This window comes from Zeugodacus cucurbitae, chromosome 5 (genome assembly GCF_028554725.1).
Source record: "Zeugodacus cucurbitae isolate PBARC_wt_2022May chromosome 5, idZeuCucr1.2, whole genome shotgun sequence".
Classification (NCBI taxonomy): domain Eukaryota; kingdom Metazoa; phylum Arthropoda; class Insecta; order Diptera; family Tephritidae; genus Zeugodacus; species Zeugodacus cucurbitae.
The window spans coordinates 3550040-3576522 of NC_071670.1; the positions used below are offsets into that span (position 1 = coordinate 3550040).

General features: G+C 37.2%; 4 protein-coding genes and 1 long non-coding RNA gene across 8 annotated transcripts in view; 2 read left to right on the forward strand and 3 right to left on the reverse strand.

Moving 5' to 3' along the window:
* Window positions 1–118: 118 nt before the first annotated feature.
* On the reverse strand, window positions 119–10197 carry LOC105208657 (uncharacterized). 3 transcript variants are annotated; one of them, XM_011178632.3, is made up of 6 exons: window positions 10058–10197; window positions 9415–9754; window positions 2250–2953; window positions 1750–1978; window positions 1586–1671; window positions 119–1493 (listed from the first exon to the last, which is right to left on the reverse strand). In XM_011178632.3, exons 3-6 carry the CDS (start codon window positions 2869–2871, stop codon window positions 886–888), a joined length of 1545 nt encoding a protein of 514 aa, XP_011176934.2. In that variant the 5' UTR covers window positions 2872–2953; window positions 9415–9754; window positions 10058–10197; the 3' UTR covers window positions 119–885. The 3 variants fall into 3 exon arrangements, with proteins under 3 accessions (XP_011176934.2, XP_011176935.2, XP_054087613.1); XM_011178633.3 differs by having other exon boundaries at window positions 9415–9724; window positions 10058–10196; XM_054231638.1 differs by lacking the exon at window positions 10058–10197 and having other exon boundaries at window positions 9415–9983.
* On the forward strand, window positions 1893–10086 carry LOC128922108 (uncharacterized). The gene is made up of 2 exons (XR_008471377.1): window positions 1893–2032; window positions 9978–10086. It is a non-coding gene; the product is annotated as an uncharacterized LOC128922108 (long non-coding RNA).
* A 3657-nt stretch (window positions 10198–13854) lies between the features above and the next one.
* On the reverse strand, window positions 13855–17779 carry LOC105208656 (ubiquilin-1). The gene is made up of 4 exons (XM_011178628.3): window positions 17489–17779; window positions 16304–16979; window positions 15483–16235; window positions 13855–15395 (listed from the first exon to the last, which is right to left on the reverse strand). Exons 1-4 carry the CDS (start codon window positions 17585–17587, stop codon window positions 15319–15321), a joined length of 1605 nt encoding a protein of 534 aa, XP_011176930.1. The 5' UTR covers window positions 17588–17779; the 3' UTR covers window positions 13855–15318.
* Window positions 17780–18163: 384 nt separating this feature from the next.
* On the forward strand, window positions 18164–24073 carry LOC105208655 (probable RNA-binding protein CG14230). Its single transcript, XM_011178627.3, has 5 exons — window positions 18164–18499; window positions 18561–18859; window positions 18921–19100; window positions 19161–20097; window positions 23880–24073. The coding sequence occupies exons 1-5, from the start codon at window positions 18307–18309 to the stop codon at window positions 24053–24055; spliced, it is 1785 nt and encodes a 594-aa protein (XP_011176929.2). The 5' UTR covers window positions 18164–18306; the 3' UTR covers window positions 24056–24073.
* Window positions 24074–24803: 730 nt separating this feature from the next.
* The window catches only part of Card11_0 (Caspase recruitment domain-containing protein 11), a 58375-nt gene continuing 56695 nt past the window's right edge, over window positions 24804–26483 (reverse strand). For both annotated transcript variants that reach the window (XM_011178619.3, XM_011178620.3), the window contains exon 4: window positions 24804–25583. In XM_011178619.3, the coding sequence (XP_011176921.1) occupies window positions 25250–25583 (334 nt within the window). In that variant the 3' untranslated portion in view covers window positions 24804–25249. The remainder of the gene's footprint in view (window positions 25584–26483) is intronic.

Here is a 26483-nt window from a genome sequence, read left to right on the forward strand (position 1 = left end):
TCTACTTTAATGAAGGTAAGAAACGCTAATGACTTATTTTACTACCGTAATAAGCAGTTACGAAGAGCTTTACTTTACGTTTTTGAAAATAAGAATTCTTCAATAAAAGTGCAAGGCATTAAAAATAATAAAATATTTATTCTTGTGCTAAATAAATATATGCAACTGTTACGTCCGTTATTTTTATTGGTTTTGTTATAAATGATGTTATCGTATGGAAAGAAAAATGGTTATTATTTTAATAATCTTTATGGCAATTTATTTTGTTTTTTTCGTTTCTTTAGAATACTCTGTTTGTTGTTTTCTTCTATTTGTTAATTTAATATTTAAATTAAACGGTCGTTACAAACGACTAACATAAACGTATAGCGTTACGCAGCAAACAATCGGGCAAGCATATGTCATATATTTAGGTTATCTGTATACTTAAACTAAATCTTAAATACGACAAAATAAATATAAAACTTCATAATGAAGCACCTTTAATTTAATTTTTAATTATTTTTATCAAATAAAAAAAGTTATGCAACGATTCTTTATACTATGCATTAAATGTATATTATAAAAATATTCAACATAAATAATAACACTATATTTACATATTCATTATTGTTTACTGTTCTAAAATATATACGCACACATAAATATATATATACATATATTTTCTTTAAACTAATTGTTATATTTATCGAATTTCTTTATCAATTTGCAACTCGCTATCGTTTTGTATTTATCGATACATTTTGCACAACTTTCACTTCCGTCTGTCACTAAACATTCAAAAGTGAAAAATTAGCTCAGGTGTGAATGAAACATTGTGCATAGTGCTTGTGAATATTATTTATACTTAACGTAGTTATTTAATAACAATGTTAATGTTAAAGACTACACCAACGTCGATAACTCATGCAGCGAAGGGCTGGTTATATTGCTCATATCCAGCGCGCCGGGTATGCCCGGGCTAACCGAGCCACTGGCCTCACGCGCGCTTAACGTCAAACAACCGCCACCATTTGACAATTGTGTGGGCAACGGCTTTGGCGTGGGCGGTGTCGCTGTTGATGGACGTATTAGAAATGACGAATTTAGTGCACCGGCTGAGAGTAACGCGTTGAAGCTACCGTGCGAATGATTTGGTGAGACCGGTGTCACGGAAGTCGGATGTAGTTGCGCTCCTAATTGTGTTTGTGTTTGTGCTTGCGGTTGTGCATGCGTGTGTGGGTGTGCAGTATGCATGTGCGGCGCATAACTCATAAAGTGATGGTGCGTTTGATGAGGACTTAAAAATTGCGCAGGCGGTGTTATTGGCCCAATGTGTGATACCATTGACATATTCAGTGGCGGACTGCGATAGCTAATGGTTTTCTCCTTCTGCCAGATAAATACGTTATGAACCATTGCGCCGCCGCAAAATACGATGCCAATGCCGATTAGCACACTTGTTATAATCGCAGGTGTTGAGTGGAAATGGTTGAATGTATACAGAATAATGCCTGAAGAAGAATAATGTTAAAATTTTTGGAAACAACACATATGTACATAAGTGTATAAAATGAAGTATGTTTGAAAATGTGTGCTAACTTACCAGTGAGAAATATTGGTATGGATATAAAGAAACCACCGACTGCACAGGTGCGACTCGCACTTGATTTTTCCAAATATTTGTTATCTCTGCAAATACGCGTAATACGAAATAAAGTCAGCTTTTAATGTATCAACAACAGAAAGCACAAGAAAGCCACCACTTACCTGCCATCGAACATTGGTGATCGCACCAATTTCACAGCGAACAGAAACTGTATTGCACAAACCAGCAAACAGCATAGATTTAATGATAGCGAAAGTGCACAGAGCGCTAATGTTACGTCGTAGACAATTACAAAGTCCTCAGCAGAGCTGCGCGTCAAAGCATCTTCGCGGGCATTCGGTGAAATTTTCAACAGAAAAATTAACGACAATAGCGCTAATAGCAGGGAAACTGTGAGCGGCATAAGGAATAAAAGGAAACAAAAAACACGCCAATGAAATACAGGTAATTAAGTACAAATGTGGAGTAAAACCACTTTAATAAATAGATACATACACACATGGGTTTGTATGTATATATGTTACATTTGTTGAAAGGAAAGTTACAAAATAGTGAGATTTTACTATGCTTTGTGAAGAGAAAAATAAAATTGAATTTTCCGGTAAAGCTTTCCAAAAACTAGCCGTGTAAATTATATTCGTATACTATATTTAGATTTTACCTAAACATAAGAGTCCCAGGCTCGTTAGCGCCTCTCTCGGTCCAGGTCCATGTTTCGATTGATTTATTAACACACCCGTTGTCAGATTATGGCAATTGCTATAATTATGATTATTATAATGTGCAGTACCGTTATTGTTATTGTTATGATTTGTATTTGTATTTAAAGTGCCAGTAGTCGTGTTGTGTGTATTATTTGTATTATTATTGTTATTGTTGTTGCAAGCGAGAATATGCTGATTTGTATATGTATGCAAATTATTTCCGATGCCATTCGGTGTCAACGGTGTAACTGGTGTCGTTGTTGTACCCGTCGTCGTATTACCAGCACTCGGTGTTAACGGTGTTAGTGTATTTGTAGTGCCCGCCGATATCGGTGTTGAGGCGATATTTAATAATGTCGGTACACGTTGACCTCCGTTCGCCGTCGCCGCCGAGGTGTTAGACGTTTGCAGGGCATTCTGTGTTGCACTTAAAGTTGAGATATTGAGTGGTTGTTGCGGTCGCAGGTGTATATTGCGGTTACAGGCCGTTGTAGAGTTGCCATTGTTGGGATTGTTACGCAATTGACCATTCGCTGGTCCGCCGCCCACGCCACCGGCATTTGAGGTGTGTTTTAACATTGTGCGTACTTCGTGGTTCTCAGTGAGCAAAAAATTACTTTCTTCGTTTTTTGAACGTTTCGAATAACATTGCGATTAGATTCTAGAAAGAGTAGTAAGAAAAGATTAGTTGAAAATCAGTATAATGCTATTATAAAATAATCTGGCATAACAAAACTTCAATAGTTCAAATTTTCTGCAACAGAGAGTTTTGAAAGAGAGGTTTGAGTCTCTTTATGTCTAAAATTCGCTCGGAAGGTTTATTGTTGTTCACGTAACATAATTCGAAATCTAGTCATAAACATTCCGATAGTACTCAAAGTGGTCCTCACTTTTCTTTTTATAGCTTTCCAACAATCGAACTACGTATTGGCTTAACTTCCTATAAGCAATTCTTTACATGACCTCCTGTAGAACACTTCAAAGAAGTGCATATAACCCATTGCACGCTCTATCATTTTATACTTTTCTGCCACTGAACAGCTGATTAAGTGAGAATTTCGATTTATTTTAAATCACTCTTTTTATATTAAGGCTTTCATCACATTTAATACATTCATATTCGCATGCACCATTACACTTAACTCGTATGTAAGGCCATTTCAAATTTGTTAGCTCTAGAATTGCAAAATCACCGAAGCGTACTATTACTACTTGTAAAATCGCTTATGTTAGTACAAGTTGTTGTTATCTCATCATTAGATTTTCTGATTAAAAAATTTTGTACATGTTTTTTAGCAATAAATTTCTCGGCAAAACATAATATTTGTAATTAGCGTGCCACACAATGATTACCTTAAGCCCTAGATGAGCTGAATGGAAGTAAAAACAAACTTTAACAGTTACATTCTAACAGCTTACTAGGGTGGTCCTAAAAGTACACGATTTAACCAGACATAAAGCATCAAATTTATAATAATTTTGCAAGCAATTACAAAAATAACTAAATAATTGTGTCTGAGCACCCTAAAGACGCCTCTTAAGTTAAATATTCGCCTGGTCTAGACTTGGAAAGACAGTTTGGTTTGAATTTTCGATCTGAACAGCTCTAACAACCTCGTTTAGATTCAGTTATCCAACATTTAACCGCTCTAAAAGAAAATTTGAGGGAACAACTCCTGTTTATATCCCAAAAAATATTACCTGCTTCGTTGCCTGATTAAGAAAGTCTTTGAAGAGGTTGAAGTTCGAATTACGCCTTTCATCAAAAATTTTGTGCTGAAAGTGATTGTTCGTATTTATAAGTCCATTCAAAGACATTTGTGACCACCCTCGCATGCATTTCCGTAACGAAATTGGCAACAACACTCAGCGCGAAAACAACAACCAAATGCAATGGTAAATACTTGAGCGCACTATCGCAACACCTAAATATGAATGAACGAGCAAATGATAGCGTCTTGTTTAGCTGTTGGTGAGCGCTTCAGCGTCTCAACTTTCTTTCCACACACACAGCCTAACCGTGATCTTGACTCAGCCTTGTGCGACCTTTTGCTGCTGCTTGCATGTTGCTGTTTATCCATTTATTCCGCCAAGACTTTTCTTTTCCAACTGCTTAGTGGATTCTTATTTTCCGCACGTTGTTTTTCCCCAGCTTCTTCCCAGCATTACAGTATACATGCCTCAATGTCCGCCGTACCGTGCTGGCTTTCGGTTTTTTGAACTTGGAGAAAATGCAATTTGCCGTAGAGTGTAGTTTTGTACGAGTTGATTGGAGATTGGTGTTGTTGCTTTTATGTACCATCTCATTTAATGCAAATTTCTTTCACGTGCATTTAATTGCATTGTTTGCTTCGCTTCCCATTGTTTTTTTGTTTTCTTTTAAATAGTAAATTTTATCGTTTTTTAATTTGTGAGGAATTACAGTTTTATGAATTTTCTCCATGCACAACTTCCTCAAGAAGTTCTCAAACGTAGTGAAAGTTCAAAAAACATTTAAAATTCTTTCGTAAACGCATAATTTGGGCACATCAGTTTTAAAGTATGACTTAATTAAAAGTTGGTGGTTGGTAAAAAGTTGCAAAAATATATAAAAATAAAGAAAAAACAAGCGAGACATCCGCATGACTATATTTTATGTAGTTTGTTAGCGAGTTACCGCTGTCCAAGCTAGACATTCACGAGTAGAAATCCAAGCTTCGAACAAAACAATCAGTTATCCATCTCCACAAGGTTATATCTTATGTATGTTTGTTAGCGATTTACCGCTTTACCGAAAACATTAATTTATACTCGATAAAATACTGTCGCCTTGACAGTATCTCCCAAAACTATTTTGGGAATGCTTTCTAACGACAACTTCGTCGCGAATTTCTGTAGGTTCTACTAGATCTTTCCACGGAGAATCATATGTATACTTCGTCTAATCCAAAGTGTATTCAACAAAGTGAACCAGGTATATGACACATCACAATTTTTTACCCGAATGTGACATGTTTGTTGCCAATGATTTAACCCATACATTTATTAAAAAATTCAAATTTTGAAATTCAAAAGTAAACAAATTTCAAACCAAAAAAAAAATTTTTTTAAATGAATAAAAGAAAATGCCGAATACTTTCTGCTTAGGCAAAACAACTCATGGAAGCAATTTACTAAGGTTTTGTGCTCCAACTGACAAATTGCAAACAATTTTATCAATATATATTATATTGTTAAAGTTAAAAAAGACGGGTTAATGTAAACAAATACATGTATTGTTTACTATTTTATTGTCAAAAGCGGGTATGTCAAATACTTAGTTCACTTTGTTGAATACACTTTGGTCTAATCCAGGCGGCCTTAATGTCATTAGCTTCTGTCCAAATTTAACTCTTAGTAGACAAAAAATATAAGCCCGGTAAAGTAGTATCTTACAAAATTCGGAAATTAGCCTCGTCATTATATTCAGAGCAGATAGTTTGAGAAATGTGACTATATATTATTCTATGTGGCTACTAAATATTATATTAGGAGACGTTAGAAAACATTTCCTAGAGAAAATTTGTTGATTTCTTAAACTCAGGTGACAAAACACAAGCGTTCGCAATGTGTATTTCGCGTTTCGCTATATGGATTTTCATACTTTGACACTCACTGGAGGGATCAAACCCTTCGGACAACCTAGTAGATTATATTGGCTGCCATTATCGACACTAATAGTCATCCTAGTGTCAACAGGAGTACGACAATCTCGAGCTATTCTTCTTCTTCTTCCAAACTCCGGGTTTTTTATATAAAAAAGAGATGACAAGGAGCCAACACATTGACATGAAAATTAAGATTTCTTCTTCCACAACAGTTGATTCTATATAATCGGAACAGACTCCTGTTTTTTTTTTCAAACCGGCAGCATTTCTCAAAATGTGTTCGGGAATGCTTTCTTCCGTTATCGCAACAATAACAAAAACAAAAACCAGATCAAAGCAAAAGAGAAATATATAAAAACAAAAAAAATATGCGAAGCAAAGTATAAAAATAGTTTTTAGGAAGCGCGCAATCTGTCAAAAAAAGTATCAATTCAAAAAGTCAAGCTGAAAAAACTTAGCTGCGAGTAAATGTACGACTACGCCTTTTGTTGTGAGTGAAATGAGCGCGTGCGCGCTGCGCATATGCTCAAAAAACGGCCGTTATGAATGCAAGCGTGTCAATGGAGGCAACAAAGCCGGTACTTTTTTTTGACAAAACTCCAATGACGATGCACACCAATGCTAGAAGCGTGTGATAAATATGTATTTATATACATAAGTACGGTATATAAGTACTTTTATTTGCCAAGGAGAAGCTCGAAATGCACACATATGCATTGTTAATGCTTACGTTTAGAACGTTGAAATGTCTTGTGTGTTTTTTTTGATATTTTATTTGTGTTTGTTTGAAACCACAGTCCACACACTGTGTTTGCCAACGACCGGTGTGTAATGTGTACATTTTTAGGGGCGGTTTATGCGTTACGCGAGGGTGGCGTTGTTAATGGACAGGTGTTGCTGTCAAACAAAGCTGGTACTACTGCATAAGAACGCATAAAGAGACTATACAAAAACTACTTAAATTATTTATGTACACACACGTGCTTACTACGAGATACGACATAAAAACTATTTTAGAGTGTGTAGTATATGTATGTCCATCGTTTCGTTTTCAACCGAAGTGCCCGGCATTGGTTGTCGAACAATTCCACTCCAACTACGTTTTATGAAAAAAAATCAATTTCCGTACTAAACAAGTTCGTTGGACTATAAGTAAACTCAAAATTGGTTGATAATCAGGTGTATTCTGGATAGCATTCTAATTTACTAGCACTACTCCGTTGGACCACGAGCCATTCTTTATATACATAGTATCGAGCATGCTAAGGTATCAGCCTGGCCAGCTGGCGCATCAGACTTTCTTTTATAATGCCAATCAATTTGAAAAATTATCTACACATCATATGATCAAGTCACTCCATTATATGCTAATGTACCGGCCTGGTCAGTCGGTGTACCAGCCTTTCTTATATAGGGCCGAGCAATTTTAAGTCACCAACACATCATATGATCAAGTCACTTTGTCACATGTGACATCACATCTTAGGGTGCCGACCTAGTTAGCCGGTGTACCAGCCTTTCTTATATAGGTCCGAGCAATTTGAAAAGTCCTAAAAGTCCGGTTCCTACTCCAAATATATAATTTGAAAAGTCACCGGTACATCAGATGATGTGTACACTACGTCACATGTGACATCACATGCAAAGATACCAGCCGGTGTACCAGCATTTCTTATATAGTGCCAAGCGGTATGAAAAGTCACCAATGAATCGTATGATGCGCGGTCACTGTGTCACATGTGACATCAGATCTTAGTGTAGCGATCTATATGATCGTATGATCACATACTCGCAGGTGTCATCACATCTGAGTGCGATGCCGTGGCTTACCAGCATTTCTTATATAGTATTTCTTGCAGTATGAAATAATGAGAATTTAAATTGGACAGATTCATAAATAATTTTAGGAATATGCTAGCGTTTAGTAACACTAATAATGTTGCATTCTCTTAATGTTGATTTTCTTAATGTCTGCTATAGTTTTCACTTTGTTGCCGTCGCTTATTAACTTTGTTATTGGATAAAGTTGAAATTGCTTCAGCATACTTCACAGTGAAACAATGGTGATGGCATTCTCCTGCATAACGTGATAATCATTTTTCCTTACTATTGATACAAACACACATACCTTTGTATGTCTGTATGTATTTGTAAAAAATCATACAAATATTTGTTAAGAATTCCATAGCAAACAGAATCTATAATCAAAAACAGCTACTCAAGTGAATCGCACTCAATATCTGTATATGTTGTTGTAGTAGCAACTGACCGTTGGCCGTAGCAGCTTTGAATATCCCACCACAGCTTGAGAGGCCAGCAACATACAAAGCAACCGTACGAAGACGCACTTTTGTTTTTATTTTAATGAACCAAAGATGACTGGTTCGACTGGCTGCCACTGGATGCCACTACCACTGTTGTATTGTCTGTTCTGTTGGGCTAAAGAATGTATACTGTTGTTGTTGTTATCTTTTATACCAACACCGTGAGTGCTTTTAAGCTTTGGTCCACTACAAAACGCTTATTGTATGCTGTAACGCTGTTGCAGGGGTATTCCAGTGATCTTTGTCGATATTGAGAACTTGTTTGTGTTGCCGCTGGGAATGTTGAGCATGCGCTCCACCAGCAAGTGTAAGAGCGAACGGCTTTGATGGCTCTTACAAACTGGCAAACATGTTTTGATGACGAGGTTTTATGCTTTACAGGTGGGTTTGTGATTTTTTTCTTTTTGTGTTCGTCTGTATGAATGCTGTAATTTGTTTATGCTGGAAATATTGAATATTTCTTTTTATTAATCAAACAGCTTTGGCGCTTAGGCATGATGACGTATAGAATTTTGTATAAAAGTTGGGTGCGCCAAGTTGAGTTCAAATATTATTTTGTTTACGAAAGGAAAAAGAATTTTGATTAAATTTCAATATAAAATATGCGGGAGTCATATTCCGACCGAGAGGAAATTATAAAAATTGTAGAACAAATTTATTCCTTACAGTTGCAATCTTTGACAGAAAAACTGGCACCTCCCAATGTGTATTATTTACCATCAAGAAAAATATTCATATATAGATTTAATAGCCTTTAAGAGGCGATATAAAACTAACTTTTCACATAACCAAAATTATTTTTTATATGTCGAAAGTCCAAATTTAGCAGTTTAAATAATATATTTCGTATAAATTTCTTGTGACTTTTACTACTTAGTAGCTCGTATGTTGGTGTCCAGTACGTAGGAAAATTTAAAATAATATAAAACACTTGATCCAACAGTAAATTTCAAACCTTCGGACGTCTCACATATGTACATATTTCATCTCGAATTGAGTTTATGACTATTTAGCAAATCTAACAATGCCTATGTCAAGTACCGTGCAAATTGCATTTGCACTTTTCATATTTGTTATTCTTTTTTGCTTACAAATTTACTTCAAAAGTTAATCCTTTTCACGCTTCATTAATTTGGGCGTCTACACTGTGCCTGACTTTTGTTTACACTTACCTGTCGAAGTGATAGTTCGTGCCGCCTTCCAATGACAGGTAGTTGCTGTTGTTGTGTGGTTTGCTGTTTATTTCTTATTTTTACATTTGCAAATTCAACATTTGCACACATTTAGGTGAGTATATTTCTTTACTATTTACTTTATGCAACTTTTGCTTTCAAATATTTTTGTGCATTTTCCGTTTGAATTCAATTTCAAATTGAATAGGAAATGCACTTAACATACTCGTACATACATATGTATATCGATAACTTTCAATCACTGCACATCTCAGCTTTTGCAATACTGCACTGCCATCTTTTATATTCACTAAAATTAAGAAAAGTGTGTTTTCGTTTGCTGCAAAAGACGTTATTTGCGAAAATTATCTTATTTGCATGCAAGTTATTTTAAATCGCGTGCGCGTGTTTAAAAGCAGCATTTGTATGTACATACAAATGTGTGAGTGCGCGTATACGTTTCTATGCGCGTCCATTGGCTATTAGCCGTATCGTGTTGCAAGTAGCCGTTGTACGGAAATATGCGGCCAATTTTTATATCGCTGTTTTTTGTGATTTTGCAGGCGAACTGAAGGAAATAACACTAGGCCGAACGTCGGCTACAAAGAAATCGTACTAACCATGCCAATAGGCGTACACATACCTACACCACTATAGAATGAGCGCCCACAACTTCAAACAAATACCGAAATTTACAAAATTCGGCACAAACGAGCACACATCGAACATTTTCGAGATTTTCGTAAGATTTTATGTGAGTACCGAAAAAATTATTTTTGCTGTTTTTGCATTTTTGGCAATTTTTTTACATTTTATTTGCAAACTTCATAACAATGTATGTGTGTGTGTGTTTGTACGCGAAATTCTCAGCAGTAGCGCTAGAAACCGTCCTTTTACATTTCAAAATAAGCGACTGCGCGTATACGGTGTTGTTGCGACGCGACAATTCCCGACGACGTTCTCAACCTGACTGACTGTGACTGAGTGGAGTGGCGAGTGTGTACAAAGTAAGCGAGACCAAAACCAACACTAAACAAGTCAAAGCTAAAAGGCATACAATTAAATGAAATAAAACAGCAAAGACAATTTCAAATGAAATATCGAAAAGCAAAAGCAAATGCACAAAAGCAAAAGTAAAAGCAAAAACCAAACCGTTGGTAATTGTATCTGCGCGGTGCTGTTGAATGGGGATTTGTATGAAATATATATATGTACATACATACAACAACACACATATGGACAAAATATACATGAACCTGATCAACCGACAACAACAACAATAAAAGCAATGTCTTGAAATTGTTGTAGTTGCAGGGCCGCATTCCTCTCCTTGCTATAGACTTGCGGTCGCTGTTGTTGTAGTCTTACACTTTGTCGTATCTAGCGTTGTTGTTGCTGTTTTTGTAACTGCTATCAATTATGCTTGTTGTTGTCATCGTCGCTATTTGTGGCTCTTTTAGCGCGCTTGTTTTTGTGGCACGTTCCCTTGCCGGCACCAACAGCACCGCCATCAACAGCTGGTCGATCGCATAGTGCAAGTAGCAGCCGCCAGTCAACAACAATAAAAAAGACAAAAAAACAAAGCCAGCGCTGCTACAACCGTTCCAATACAAAATATACGCCATCGTTCATGCAACTCCGCTGTCTTCAGCAACGCGTTCATCCAATTGCGCGAATGAAATACAGGATACTCGCCTTTTCGTAGTGGTGGTTTTTCACCTTGTCTGTTATTTCATTTCAAAAATATTCGCGCTCTCGACAACGCGTAGTTCCTTCGTATGCTAGCGCATGCTTCCTTGCAGCTCTTCCGCTCGTCGCCACACTTGCGTTTTTTTTTATTTTGAGGGTTGTGGACACAACATTCTTGCAAATGTTGCCGCGACCGGTTAATCGATAATCTTTGGTGTTGCGTTCGTTTGCTTGTTTAGCCAAATGCTTCATCAGTATAACATTTGAAAGTATTAACACTATCTTTCCAATCGTTTCATAAAACGTTTTTGATTTCATTGCTCCAAGCAACACATATGCATACTTAGTACGAGTATGTATGATTTGTTGTGCTTATTGTCACGCTATCATATTCAGCGGTTTTGTGACTCTCAGTGCGATTCTGCGTTCTTAGTCCATTGAGTGTGAATGCCTCAAACAAGTATTTCTTGTAGTTGCTTTGTATATGATGATCTGCATATGTGTCGGTTTCGTATACTCTTTCAAAACACTTGCGCGTGCGCTGTTTACTAACGACGTTTCTGTTCTCTTAATCAAATTGTCGTTGAAGCTTTTAACGCCAAAGAAAAGTAATAGTTGGATATGAATTTCCCACAAACGGTCTCTGAATGACCTTTGTTAATTTAGGGATTCACAGAAATCTAAAGATAATTATGAGATTGAAACCCGTCAAATAAAAATACAGCTTTCCAGGAGGGACCAGCAAATTTTCAGGTTTTTGATTATAACCAATGCTTTAAGGACTCTCATTTGAGCCGATTTTCCTAAAACGTCCGTTCTCTTAATGATCCTGGGAACAGATAAACTGACATCAATATCCACAACAGCCGGTTTTGCGATACCGAAATTGACTCTGAAATTGACCACGGGCTGTTATTTCGGCGATCCAGACCTGCTTGGATCGGTAAGTTTTAGTTTTTTTTTTATAAAACTTTACTTTCAACTTACGCTTTCAAACAGGATTAGAATGCTGAAAAGCAGTGTTTTGTCGGATAAAAAGAAGTCAATTCCGGTAACATAGACCAGTGGTGTTAAGTTTGTAAGACGCGTAAAGTCGGTGGCGATAATTAGACCTTATAACAGCTTTAGACGTAACTTTTATGTCAGATTTGTCCTGGGAAGAGTCAGCGTCTCGGAGTAAAAGAAATTATTCGTAAACTCGAAGAGTATCTTGCTAATTTGAAGAACAACGGGTTCAAAGATTTTATAGGTGCTAAAATGGCAGATATGGGCGTTAGCTCGTTTCGTTCTTAAAATAATATTTTTTAACATCAAAGACAAGGTGGAGAATGGAAGACAAGATTTCGTTTTCGATATACTCAGGCATAATCATAAAACATACGATGACAAGGCACACTCGGAGATAATATTTTTGTTAAAATAAGAACGGATTATACTAAAGTACTAAAAGAGCCCGGTTGGAGAATGTGGTCTCTTCGCAAAGTAAAGATGGGAGGCCCTATCAAAATCGCGTGGGTCTACTTAACCGATACGGACTCGGATTTTATCCGGTCAACAACTGACAAATCGACAGCATTCCTTTGGAATTTTTGGGGAATATTTTTTGTTGCTTAAAAAACAACAGCAATAATCGTGTATTTAAAACTGTTGGACCGTGTTTCTGCTAACAAAGGTTGTTAAAAAAATAGCCCAATTATCCCTGAAGTACGATAAAATGTTCAACTGTATTCAATGCAGTCACTAAGGTTATACGTGTTTTTATGAGCTTGGCCATTTTCGCTCGTTTAAAGCTAATGTGTGAGCTTGTTCGTGAATTCTTAGCCAAATACAATACTGTAACGATGGCCCAACCTTCGACAGACATGTACTCGGGTCTATTTTTCCTATTTCCAAATATAAAAAGAACCCTCAAAAGCCATCGTGTTATAAGCATACGAGAAATCGCTATCCCAAAAGCCGAGTTTGAGAAATTCTAATCGTCGAAGAAGCGCTGTAATAAGTGCATAATATCTAATGGGGCCTATTTTCAATGCGACAAAATTAACGTACACGAATAAATAAATAATAATTTTTCATAAAACGAAAATTCCCGTTTCTTTTTGAACACACCTCGTATATGGAGTAAGTTTTGCTGACCTTTGATAAATGAAGCTAATATTCCTTCTCCAAGCATGAACGACGAAGTCTTTTATGAGCTCAGAAACCTTTTCATATCAGAAATCCACTAACAGGTAAAGTGTTTTTTTTTTTTCAAATTAAAAATGCTTCGGCCGGTGTTTGAATACCTGATTCTCCAATTTTATTTACGCATCTGACACACACTTCGTTTTAAAATAGTACGAATATACTCAGTGGTTGTAAGATTTCTTCGAATAAGTTTTCTCGATGAATGATATCAGAATATGCAGCCAGGTCCAAGCGTGACCCAATGTGGCGTTGAAAGCAATATTTTTACATAAACGTTACGGCTTTACCACCCGCTAAAGAGCAAATATTTTTAAAAAATTCGTTTTTTAACACATAAAAGTTAAAACAAAAACTTTTTCACCTTTAAAATAGAAGTAAACTTTATTTTTCAACACAATGTGACACCGTTTATTATATGCATGTAATCTTATATATGTATATCTTTTCTTCATTTATTATATTATTTTTATAGTACTTTTTATACATATGTTTTTGTAATGTTTTTATTTAAAATATGTTGTTATGGAACCCTCCCATTCTATTTTTTTGTTTTTGTTTATTTGCTTGTTTAGTGAAAATTCTTGCCTTCATTCATATTCCACTTGTTTATTGTATTTTTTTTTTTTTAATTATAAACTTGCATGTAGGTGTATATGCCCGCTTTATATGTATATGCACTATATACGCATACTACATAGATGTATGTATGTAGCTATGTAATTTTGTAAGCTAATAATAGTAGATATTTGATATACATAGTTAGTTAATAATTATTGAAAAACATAAAATACACAATAACATTCTTAAATAATAAGAATTAATCAAACGACGAAACGTGTACTTTTTGTGTAGCATAAAATTTGTTTCATACAATAGTAGTAGTTGTACATAGTTGTGTATGTAGTTCGCCAGCCTTTCTATATGCTGACCGCATTTCCTCTTTTGGACCTGAATTAAATTTTTTTTTTTTTTTTTTTTATTCTTATGCCGAAATAAATTTGTTCAACTACTTATTTTTATAAACATTATTTGGGTAATTTGTACGCATTAGCGTTTACCCGGAATTGTTAAAATAAAAATGTATACTTTCATGAAAATGCACCCATAGCATACATATGTATTTGCATAGCGCACTTGTAATAATAATAATTAAGGGTTTGGGGAAAATGTTGTTAAGTATTGGAATAAGTAAAGCCTGGAATATTAATGTAACGTAATTATTTAATGCCTTTTTACACTATGTTGGTTTAATAGTCAAATTCATAAAATATCTTTATGTAAAAATTTAAAATTTATTTTTTATTTTCAATATTTGTTTCTTGTTAATAAATAATTATTTTAAATAATGTAGAAATATTTTTTATTTTCAAAAATTTTTCTGATGAATTCAAAAGACTCATTGATATTATTTTATATTTTTTTTTATAATTTAAACAAATTTTTATCATATAATTTTCATCAATTCTTTGTTTTATTTCTTTTTTTCGAATTAAATTCCTAAAAACATATCAATAACTTTTTATTTAGTGTATTTATTTGTGTTCATGCAAGTTTAGCGTTAAAATTTTATTTCAATATAAATATGAATTTGATTATTAAACGCCTTGAAAACGTAATTTACCAAAGTTGAGTAAAAATTATATGTAAATTACTTTATTTTTTGTTTGCCTTACTTGCTTCTATTTTAATTTAATTTAATTTTTTTTCTTCTATACCCACTTATTTCATACTTTCTTCGTTTACTTTAGTGTCGCTTTTAGTTTTGGTATACCTTTTTTGATGTAATTTCACGAAATAACGCCGCGGCCCCAAGCAAAAGAATTAATAATTTTTTTTCTGAATTTCACATTTTTCATTTGTTCAATTTGTTGGGACAGTATAGTAGTAATTCACTTAGCTATTTTTGTTTTTTTTTTAAGTAAAGCGAAGGGGTTTGTCTCTAGGCCAACTAGTTAGCAGCAGCAACATCAATTGTTTTTTGTTGATTTCGTGTTTTTATTATTATTAAACAATTTCAATTTAAGGATGTTAACTTAAGGATAATTGGTTTAGTGCCAATAACCGCTCCACAGCAGCATTGATGTCGCCAAAAGTAGCAATTAGCGCTGAAAAAACGAAAATATTTTAATAACGTACACATTGATAAAAAAAAGTTTTGCTTGTCTCATAAAAAACATAATTTCTAAACTCACCTTGCAAGTTGGCCTCCCGATTGGCGAAGCCCATTGCCGCTAGTTGCTCGAGCTGTGATTGGTAGCGTACCTCAGGCGGCTGTGTATTGTCCGCCTGCATACCGATGCCGTTCAACATGCGCGAGACAAAGTCGTTGAAGAGTTGAGCATTCGGTCCTCCGCCTGGTGCTGTAGCCGGACGATTGGTGTCGCCACCACCACTGGTGGTGTTCGTAGTTGAGGTTGTTGTACCTGTGGAACTCTCTGTATTGCCAGGTGGCGGTGGTGGTATACCCAGCGAATCGACCAGACCGGGCGCCGCCGAACGCAATTGCTCCATACCTTGTTGAATTTGCATAATTGCATTTAGTGCATCGGGATTGGTCAACATATTCTGTACTTCGGGATTTTGCATTTGATTGAGGAACTGCGGCATCATTTGGCGCATCTGATCCTGTAGTTGTGGGTTATTAGCCAGTAGTGGGCTGGTGCTTAGCAAGCGTGATGCCATATCTGGATCCTGTGACATAGCGTCCATCATGGAGCGCGTGTAGGGTGCATTTAAGAGATTTTGCATTAACGATGGATTTTCAGACATTTGTTGCATTAAACTTTGCATGGCGGGCGTGTTGAGCACACCACGTGGCGGCATATCTGGATTCCCGCCAGACGCAGCACCACCAGTACCAGCTGTGCCACTAGCATTGCCGCTACCGCCCCATGGATTTGGTAGAGGTTGACGATTTTCGGTACCTTGCTGCGGATTTAAGCCACCTAAAAATGACAAATTGACAAATAAATAGAATGTGTAAATAAGTGATTTGAGCAATGCTTGAACATACCACCAGAACTGTCCATTAGACCGGAGAAAGGATTGCGTGTAAACGAATCGCTTGCCGCATTTAACATTGGCTCCTGTATATCGCGATAAATGCGTTGAAGCGCATTATAACCACCAGGCACCGATTCTAAGTTCGACATTGCCCTATCATGTGAACGCATAAGCTCTTGCAACATGGAGGGATTACGCGCCAGCTCCATAGTTTGACGTAGCAATTCGGGATTGTTTAGCATATGGGATATTTCAGGATTGCGCTGCATTAAATCCTGCATTTGTGGATTCGAGGTGAAGAGACTGCGCATAATTTCCGGATTATTCATCATTTGTTGTACCAGAGGGTTATCTAGTACTGAGCGTAACATGTCACCGTTATTTAACAATTCACTTTGCATGCGAGCTTGCAAATCCATAAAGGAGCCGGTACCCGCACCCAAAGCCTCCATACCAGCTAATCCGCCCAATTGGTTAAGACCGAATGGTGTTTGACGTATATCAGCAGCTGGTCGTGCGGCAGGTTCTGCTGCTCGTGTGGGTGCTTTGATGACCAGGTGAACCGTTAGGCCATCCTTAATGTTGTGAGTCTTTAAGGTATCGGTGTCCTTCATAATTTTGCCAGCAAAAATCAGTACTAGCTGTTCGGGTTCAGAGTCGAATTTCTGCGCCACAAGTTGTTTGAACTAAAAAAATTTAATCATGAAATGATAATTGCACCATACAAATTAATCATTACTATCGATTATACACGTCACAAACAATAATACAGCTTTTTCGTTGTAAACCCGACGTTGTTGCTTTATATGTAATTATGGATTTCGCACCACGGCAACGGCGGCCGACACTTAATCAGCAGCCAATATTAGAAACCAAAATCAACCAATTGTAACGATGAATATGAAAATCAAAACAAAAATATATATGCGATTGAGACACCGCGTCTGCACATTCATTGTTTTGGGTGGTGCAACCATTAATTTCGCAAAATTTGTGCATTCTTACATTGTCTCATCATGCCTTTGCGCCAATCACCTGCTAACACGCAAACAAAAGCAACGAGAACATGTACTCATGTAATGCAATAAAACTAAGCAAATGTCACATGAGAAATACATGCGGAGATATCGTCTCGCAAAGCGAGAAGCCAGCTAAAAAAATATTTAGCTTAAATTTAAGCTCAAAGTACACTCACGTCCTTAATTCCAGAATCTTCATCCACCTCGATTGTTTTCTTCTCCTTCGGTGTTTTTACGTTGACAACGATGCGTTTGCTATTGCCTCCTTCTGCCATTTTTGTTGAGCTTTTTAAAGGTTTTGTAATGAATTATTTTCCCAATTTACTTCGATATTAGCTTTAACAAATTTCGAGTTTTTTATTTAGCAAAAATGCTGCAGGAATTTTCATAGATTGAAAAATTTTGTCAATTAAAAACTAATTCGTCACTTTCGTACAACACACACACGGCAAGAAAAAAATTAACGAAACAGTGTCGCATTTCGTTTGACGATGCTTACCCGATGTGGACAACTTAGGGTTGCATTAACTACAAAAGTGTTGAAAACGATTATGCATTAAAAAGCTAAAATATTTTATGTACTCAAATAAATAATTATATAAAACAATGTAACTTGAAATTTTATAGATATTATTTAATGATTATGAAAGTTTTCCTTTTTCTAAAATTTTTAATGATGTTTTTGTTATAAATCGTGTTCTTTAAACAATAAAAAAATGCAAATTTTAAATTTTAATTAATAACCAAAACTTTCTTTGAAGTAAATTATTTGGACATTGAGCAACACTGATTGTGTAATCGATAAATGAATGTCAATTGGAATATTCCGGCTTCTTTCACTGAACATACCAGTACATACAGTTATTGACAGTAATTTATTTACAACAATGTGTTGAAAAGAGTGAAAAATTTTCTTGCACGTGTGCCTTAGTAATTTTGTTAATAGAAATTAAAATTAAATTTTGGTGAATAGATTCTTTTACAAGTGAACTTGATGGGCTCCACTCGTTTCTTTGTGGCTAATTTGCCACCTAATGCAACGGAGCGACAAGTGCGTGACGTTTTTCAGGATTACGGCATTGTTGAACGTGTTGAGTTGAAGACGAAGGAGAACGCATTTGAACCCGAGAATGTTAAAGTGATAGCGTTTGTAACGCTACAAATTCATCCGAATGATGTAAACAATTGTACGGACTGTAACGAACATAATCCGTAAAATAATTAATTACTTTAAATTTTGTATTACAGGCGTGGATGACCTTAATTGGGTAAAGATACAAGGAGCTCAAATCAAGGTATCGGTGGCGAAGGAATCGTTCTTGGAACGTCTGAAACGTGAACGTGAAGAGGCTGAGAAAGGAAAGACGGCTGATACAAACGTTAATTGGAATGAAGAGCAGGCAGAATCCATACTTCCGCTTAGCTCCGAGAATACGCGAAAAAAGTTTACGGAGGAGGATTTGACGGCGTTAGAAAATGACGATGAAATCGGAGCACATTTATTGATAAGCAAAAAACGTGCATCCACTTCATTGCATAATGGAAAGGTAATATTTATTTAAATACATATGTTTATATAATTTATGAAAAGTAATATATATTTTATAGATTGTTATACAAAACTACGATACGGCACCATTGCATATCATAGAGGGTGTGAAAAAGAAAAAGAAGAAGCCTGATGGAACGGAAACTATTTCGGAACAGAAGCGGAAGGAATCCCAAAATAAAATGACAAAGCAATACAAAGATAAGAAGTCGGCCATACAGCAGGCACTTTCTGGCATGGTATTCAACATATTAATTTTTCACGACATATTTTTTGTTTAACAAAAACAATAATTGCAGGATGCACCTAAAGCAAAGAAAATTAAATTTAGCGATGCTGAGGAAGAGGACGAACCAGCAGCAAATACGAATAATTTAAATCAAAAGTCCAAAACAAACATTTTTGGTTCTGATGAAGAAGATGACAATGAAGATGATGGACAGCTTCAACTAAAACCAGAACTTTTTGGCAAAAAAGGCGCAAAACTGGTAGAACTACAAAGCAAACAAAGTCTGGATACACGTTTTCGCATTGATGCAAAATTTGTCGATGATGATGGAGAGGAAGATCAGGAACAAGATGATGCAGCTGCCAAAACCAAAGAAAGTAATAATGAAGCGTCGAGCGAATTAAACGAGCGGAGTTGGCAAATGGGCATATTGGAACAGGTTGTAGGCACTAAATTCGACACCGCCGACAACGCACAAAAAGCTGCGCGTAAGAAACGTATGCTGCGCTATGATCCATCCAAAGAAGAGCATCAAAAATTACTTCGTACCAGCAACAAAGAAGCACCGACAGAGGCCGATGCAGAGTTCCAAACAACCGCTACCAAAAAGAAACAGAAGAAAAAACAAGCAGAAGTTGAAGAGACAACAGTGGCAGTCCTCGGACCAGAAGTGTCAAAAGAAGTGTTCTATGTGGTAACCGATACGCTGGCGGAATCGCTTAAAACGCGCGGTGATGGTTTCAGCTTGTTAAATATGTTCGGTAGTGCACAAGTGCAAGACAAGCGTGCTGATGAGCTAAAGAAAGTATCCGATGCGAAGATTCTGGTGAATAAACTGGACAAGAATGCATTAAATCTATTCAAATATGACTCGTCATCAGATGAAGAGGGTGAAAATGAGACGGCAAAGCAAATTGCGACAAGCGGCATGCAGAAGAAAGCAAAACAGCAAAATAAAATTTTAATGGAAAGCTTCTTTATACCCAGAAATGATGCACGATTGAAAGGTAAGGCACTTAAAATTATTATTATCATATACATCTCCACATCAGCCAGTTCTGCGGTACTGGAATTAGGTCATAACTTAAATTTGTTATTGCTTGTGCAATACCCTGCAGCCTGCGGTTGCTCAATTTTGATTCGTGCAGGCATTGACCCAAACCCGGGTATGAAGGAATATATCTGCGTCCGCGGTAATAGGCTTCATCCAAGATCCATCTCAATTAGATGCAACACAAGCAATGGATGCAGCCTCTTAAGGCCTGTTGTGGCTTAAAACTCGTAGGGAGTGGATCACAAGTTATATGGCCCCATGCTGCAAACGCACAACTACCGCCCCTACGGCAGTGCAATTAGCACCGAGTTTGCGCAAAGCGCCACAACATGTGGCCAACATAGGACCTCAACAGTACTCCGGGGCTCTAGGCAGCATGACTCATGCTCTAGAAGTCTGCCCCCAGAACAATCTCAAACGAAGATACTATAATTTAACTGCAACGGACTCCAGAGCAAGACCGAGGAGATAGTTGATTTAATGAGCCGGGAAGGCGTATTGAAAACTGCTGTCCAATAAGCCAAGCTAAACGCCCGAATCTTTTAAGTGTTGCCGGTTTCAACGTTATACGTAAGGATCGCGAGTGGGACAGTGGTGGATGCCTAGCTTTCATATTACACAACGCAGTACAATATCGTCTAATCGATGTTGACATCTACCTTCGGGATACTACCCTAGAATGTCAGTTATCCTGTCAGACGATGTCCAGTTCGTAATATTTGATATATACATCCCCCCAGTTACATGTTGCCCAACAGGATATCACCCGAACATCAGTGCGCTGCTACGAGATGAAAATCGTTTGGTACTTGGCAACTTTGAAGAAGTGTTCGGCGGAAGTAAACTATCGCATCAAGGTTCTCAGTCTGGCAATGACCACTATTTATATATCCGACACGTGAAAAACCAGAATAATCGCCCCTATTCCCGTTGGCGTTATCGTTTTAAAACGACTTATGAACGCCTATTTGGCATTCCTGTTGGCGTTAACGACATTTATCGAAAATAAATTGGCATTCCCCAATTTGAAACGACATAGAAACAGTCGTTTTTTGTCGTTGCTATAATTGTGAGCGACATAGAAACGACGCGGTTGTTTGAAGGAATATTTGAAGTGAAGATGAAAATTTCAAATCGGAAACAGTTTGAAATTTTAATTTCTGAAATGGAAAAATATCCTGCATATGCCAAGGACTTTAGAAAAGGGATAAATCCTTTAAATTTCGATTTTTTTGGAGGGATATTTTTTTTCTAAAAAAAAAAAAAAAACTAAATCCATTCCACCGCTTTCTTGCGGCGGAAATTGTTGGCATTAATAAAATTGCATTTTTATATCTAAGAGAGAATAGCATAAAATCCATTAAGGACTGGTGTAAAAATGTGTCTCGTTACATAAGAAAGAAATTTTTATATGGGAAAAGAGCGCCTTAAAGTATATTATATAAAATATGTAGACAAATTTCGATAACTTTTCTTAGGCGTTACGATATACTTCAAGAATACCAATTTAGGAACGAAACGACGATAAGAACGACGACGACTTAGAAACGACTATTAAAACGACAACGACAACGGGAATAGGGCCGAATGGTTCTATTACTGAAACCGAGGTAACCAGCCTAACTAGGATAATTGGCTAAAACACCTTGGCTCGACGGAAGAAAACTATCCCACCAAGGCTCTCAATCTGGCAATGACCACTTGGACTATAACTTCTTATGGAGCGGTGGCTTGGGTATCTAGGATCTCCCTGTCAACAGGGAGAAGATTCATGATAGCATTGAATAATAAAAGGGATTGGGAGGATTCCTCACTTAAGGAAGTTATAAGCAGAAGTACCCAGCAATGGTACACTGATGGGTCTAAGACCACAGGTGCCGGGCTCACGAGACCACGTATCAAGCTGTCGGTGGCCATGGGACATTTTCCCAGTATCTTTCAAGCTGAGTTCTATGCTATTGGAAAATGTGTTGTGTTGAAGTAATATTGGAGAGGAACTGTCACGGTGAACGAATTGTCATCTTCAGTGATAGCCAGGTGGCTCTCTAGGCACTGTCATTCTTCGAAATAAAATCGGGGTTGGTCCAGGACTGCATTGGAAAACTAAATAGAGTGTGCAGCGACAGCAGCTTAATCTTGTTCTTGATGTTCTTGTGGGGCCGGAGCCCTTCATTGCTGTTGGTCCGCAAGTTCTCGGAAATAGACTACTAGAAGGCGAACTGGTACGTAGGAATTGCTACTGGCTGCATTTGCAGAGACTTCGCGACTTCAAGCTATTTCTAGGGGGGTACAACCGGAACAGATTCAAACAACTTATTGCGCTCCCAAGAAACAAAATGAGATAACTAATGGTACTTTACATCGACCACTGCAGACTAAGGCGTCATTTGAGAAAACTCGGAATCTGCACAACGAACCTGTGCAGATTCTGTGATTTGGAAGCGGAAACACCTCAGCATCTACTCCTGGAATGTCACGCGATTGCGGGGTTGAGGAGTCAGGCAATGGGGTCTCTATATCCCAAAAGGGAAAGTATCGCGACTACCAGCCCTGCAGCGTTACTAAGTTTTCTTAGAGCTACAGCACTGAATGGTACTGTGATAAACAGGAGAGGGCACAATAGACCGTAGTTCGCAGTCCTATCCTCAAACAAAATCTATCTATATATCCGACACCTGGAAAACCGGAATAGTGGTCCTACTACTGAAACCAGCCAATCTACGAGAATCAGCTGAAACACCATGGTCTGGCGAAAGTAAATTATCCCTCACAGATTCTCAATCTGGCAATTGCCACTCTTTATATATCCGACACGCGAAAAACAGGAATGGTGGTGCCAATACTGAAACCAAGGAAAACAGCCAACCTAGGAGAGTTCTATCGTCCGATAAATTCTTTCCCCAGTATTGAAGACACTTGAGGCCTCGTTACTCCCGACTTTCACCCACCACGTCATCTTCGATGATTCCGAAAAGTGCAAAGCCCCAGCACCGCCCGGATAGCTCAAGGTCTCTGTAGTAGCGGTGGACTGAACTGAACGTTACTAGAGAGGAGATAGAACAATCTAAGGCCTGAGGCTCTCCCCTACTAAATCTACAGCGACTATATTTACTAACTGGACAAAAGAGTACATTCCAGACCTAAATATTTCTGTCGATGACATTAAAATTCCGACTGAACAACCTCAACATATCGGTTATTACATTGAATAGCCTGTACTCTTTTACTCCCCACATGACCGCGATTGTTACCATGGTACAGAGCCGCAACACGATCCTCAAGTCTCTAGCTAGCAGCCTGCCGGCCAAAAACTACGCCGCTTCTGGTCGCCCAGATGCAGTAGAACGCAGTTGAAGAAGCTTGTCAGAGCACCACTCTCCGTACAGCTACAGATTGCATTTTGATGTCTCCGATCCATCAAGTACACAACGAGGACCGCTACCGGTTAAGGATCATAATAAAATGCTCTCCACGCAGTCTCGGTTGAGATGTTTTGCAGAAGCCATTCCTGCCATAACTTGCTGGAAGCTGAGTCTCCTCCCAAAGCCTTCAAGAGTACATTCCTGATATACGTCGACGAGCTACAGAACAAAACAGCTTGTCTTGGGCCTCCCATTAGCTGATTTCGATGGTAATTGCATTATTCTTGTCGGTTCAGGGAGATTTAGTGAATCGTTACAACAAAAATAACATTATTATCCTATATTCCTATAGCCTACACTATTTCTATTGCAGAAGGCGCAAAATTCTTCCGCTACGAGAAGAAGGACGCACCCGAGGAGGACTACGAAGCTGTGCGCAATCGTTTGAAACTGTTAATTAGAAGTAAAATTAATAAAACCAAGAAAAATTTGGTTGCTAGTAGTGGCGGTGGGATCGGTCACAAAAGGAGAATAAAGTCGCGCCGTTAAACTGGCGAAATTTAAAAATATGTGTATTTTTATTTCAAAACAGCTGTCTCCCTACATGAACGACGTTAATTTCGCTGTCGCAGTGGTTTCCGCTGCCGCGTACGCAAAATTCCATTCAAAACCTGCACGCAAATCCACCAGGTACCCATAATCCTGCAGTAGGTGGCCTCAAAATCGGTTTAACCGGGTCACAAACCTGCTTTACGGCGTTAATTTCGCAGTCGCAGCGCTTTCCGCTGCCGCGTACGCAAAATTTCAATGAAACCTGCACGCAAATCCACCAGGTACCCATAATCCTGCAGTAGGTGGCCTCAAAATCGGTTTAACCGGGTCACAAACCTGCTTTACGACGTTAACTTCGCAGTCGCGGCGCTTTCCGCTGCCGCGTACGCAAAATTCCATTCAAAACCTGCACGCAAATCCACCAGGTACCCATAATCCTGCAGTAGGTGGCCTCAAAATCGGTTTAACCGGGTCACAAACCTGCTTTACGACGTAAATTTTGCAGTCGCAGCGCTTTCCGCTGCCGCGTACGCAAAATTTCATTGAAATCTGCACGCAAATCCACCAGGAAACGTAATCGTGCGTAGGTGGCTTCAAAATTAGTTTAGCCGAGTTAAAAACCAGCTTTACGCTTACAGCAAGGTTTAAAACCGGTGCAATGAATGGTGTGTTGTCATTGCTCACCATCCGGTGCAATTTTAACCCTTGTTTAGGTGGATTTCTTGTTTTAATTATTAATTTAGCATTGATTTTAATTTTTTACTTCGTATTTCAATTAAATACAATGGCACATAAGTTACAAGTAATTACAAAGTAAAATGAGTATTTAAAAGTGTCTCCGCTCATCCTAATATTAAAATAATTAAGTAAATTGGTTGGCAACATTTCAAATAAATCGAAATAGCATCCATATTCTTACGAGTACGCTTACAAAATAATTAAGCACAAAATTCTGTATATAAATATGTAAAAACTGCCATAGCTTACTGAGTATTACGACTAAATTAATTACAAAAACAAAAATTAAATTAAAAATCTCATCGATTTTGTTCTTTGGCTCCATTAGTACTTTGGCCTCGCTACTTTTGGCTTGACTTACAACTACTGTTCTTACTTCACTAAATGACTGGTTTTGTTGCTGTTGTTGCTTTGAAGGCACATTATTCCCTTGAGGTCGTCAAATCGCCTCCTTCACTCCTTATTCTCCACTGGCTTTTTGCCCGCCAATGTCTCAATGGCCACAACTGTGCGCTCAAGTAAGGCCAGCAGTCGCTCTTCGCGCGCGTCCATGCGTCGCAGCAATTCCTCGTCGCGCTTCTCGCGTCGCTTTAAGTACTCGATCAGTTCGTAGTTTGTACTGTCACCGCCATCGGTGGAGGTGGAGAGCTTGCGTTTGCTTTTCGCCGAGCCACCAATGCCATCCCCGCCGATGACGCTGCTGCAATCAGAAATGTTATCGGTGTCGACGATGACGTCCGGATGCAGGATATTGTGGTCGATATTGTGTGGATAGTAGTTTTGGGAGCTGAAATGTTGTTAATAAGAAATAATTAGTGATTCGATATTTGAAAATCGATAAAAATTTAAAATTATCGATTATTGTTCAATAAATATATTTAAATATCGATAATAAACGAACGATGGTGATTCCACAGTTTAAAATCGATATGTGATAACTATTTATCGATTATTGTTTTTGTATCGATTACTATTTCTGTATCGATAAAATCCGTAATATGCCAATAACAGATATTATTGTATTGTTAAAATCGATAAAATACAAATTATATGCGATAACTATTTATCGATTATTTTTTATCGATTACTATTTCTGTATCGATAAAATCCGTAATATCCCAACAACAGATAATATTATCGTATCAATCAAGGTGTGATTCGATATTTTAAAATCGATAAAAATTAACTGTAAACGTAAATCTGTGCGATAACTAATTATCGATTATTGTTTTGTATCGATAATTATTTCTGTATCGATAAAATCCGTAATATGCCAATAACAGATATTATTGTATCAATCAATGTGGTGGTTCGATCAAGGAGGTGGTAAAATCGATAAAAATTAACTATAAACGTAAATCATATGCGATAACTAATTATCGACTGTAATAATTATCTATATCGACAAAATCCGTAATATCCCAATAATTGGCAGCATTTAACAATCAATTTGTTTGTTAAACATCGATAATAAACTAGAAAATCGATAGAAAATAAAAATTAAACGTAAATTTTATTCGATAACTATTTATCGATTACTATTTCTGTATCGATAAAATCCGTAATATCCCAACAACAGATAATATTATCGTATCAATCAAGGTGGTGATTCGATATTGTAAAATCGATAAAAATTAACTATAAACGTAAATCATATGCGATAACTAATTACTGACTATTGTTTTGT

Excerpts from the sequence above, each read along its gene's own strand:
- LOC105208657 (XM_011178632.3), bottom strand. The coding sequence starts at position 2,871 with ATGTTAAAACACACCTCAAATGCCGGTGGCGTGGGCGGCGGACCAGCG. Across the intron at positions 1,979-2,249 it reads CCTGGGACTCTTATGTTTAG|TTTCCCTGCTATTAGCGCTA; the intron begins GTAAAATCTAAA and ends TGCCGCTCACAG. Across the intron at positions 1,672-1,749 it reads TCACCAATGTTCGATGGCAG|AGATAACAAATATTTGGAAA; the intron begins GTAAGTGGTGGC and ends GCGTATTTGCAG.
- LOC105208656 (XM_011178628.3), bottom strand. The coding sequence starts at position 17,587 with ATGGCAGAAGGAGGCAATAGCAAACGCATCGTTGTCAACGTAAAAACA. Across the intron at positions 16,236-16,303 it reads TCTAATGGACAGTTCTGGTG|GTGGCTTAAATCCGCAGCAA; the intron begins GTATGTTCAAGC and ends TGTCATTTTTAG. Across the intron at positions 15,396-15,482 it reads TCGGGAGGCCAACTTGCAAG|CGCTAATTGCTACTTTTGGC; the intron begins GTGAGTTTAGAA and ends TCGTTTTTTCAG.
- LOC105208655 (XM_011178627.3), top strand. The coding sequence starts at position 18,307 with ATGGGCTCCACTCGTTTCTTTGTGGCTAATTTGCCACCTAATGCAACG. Across the intron at positions 19,101-19,160 it reads AGCAGGCACTTTCTGGCATG|GATGCACCTAAAGCAAAGAA; the intron begins GTATTCAACATA and ends CAATAATTGCAG. Across the intron at positions 20,098-23,879 it reads AAATGATGCACGATTGAAAG|AAGGCGCAAAATTCTTCCGC; the intron begins GTAAGGCACTTA and ends TTTCTATTGCAG.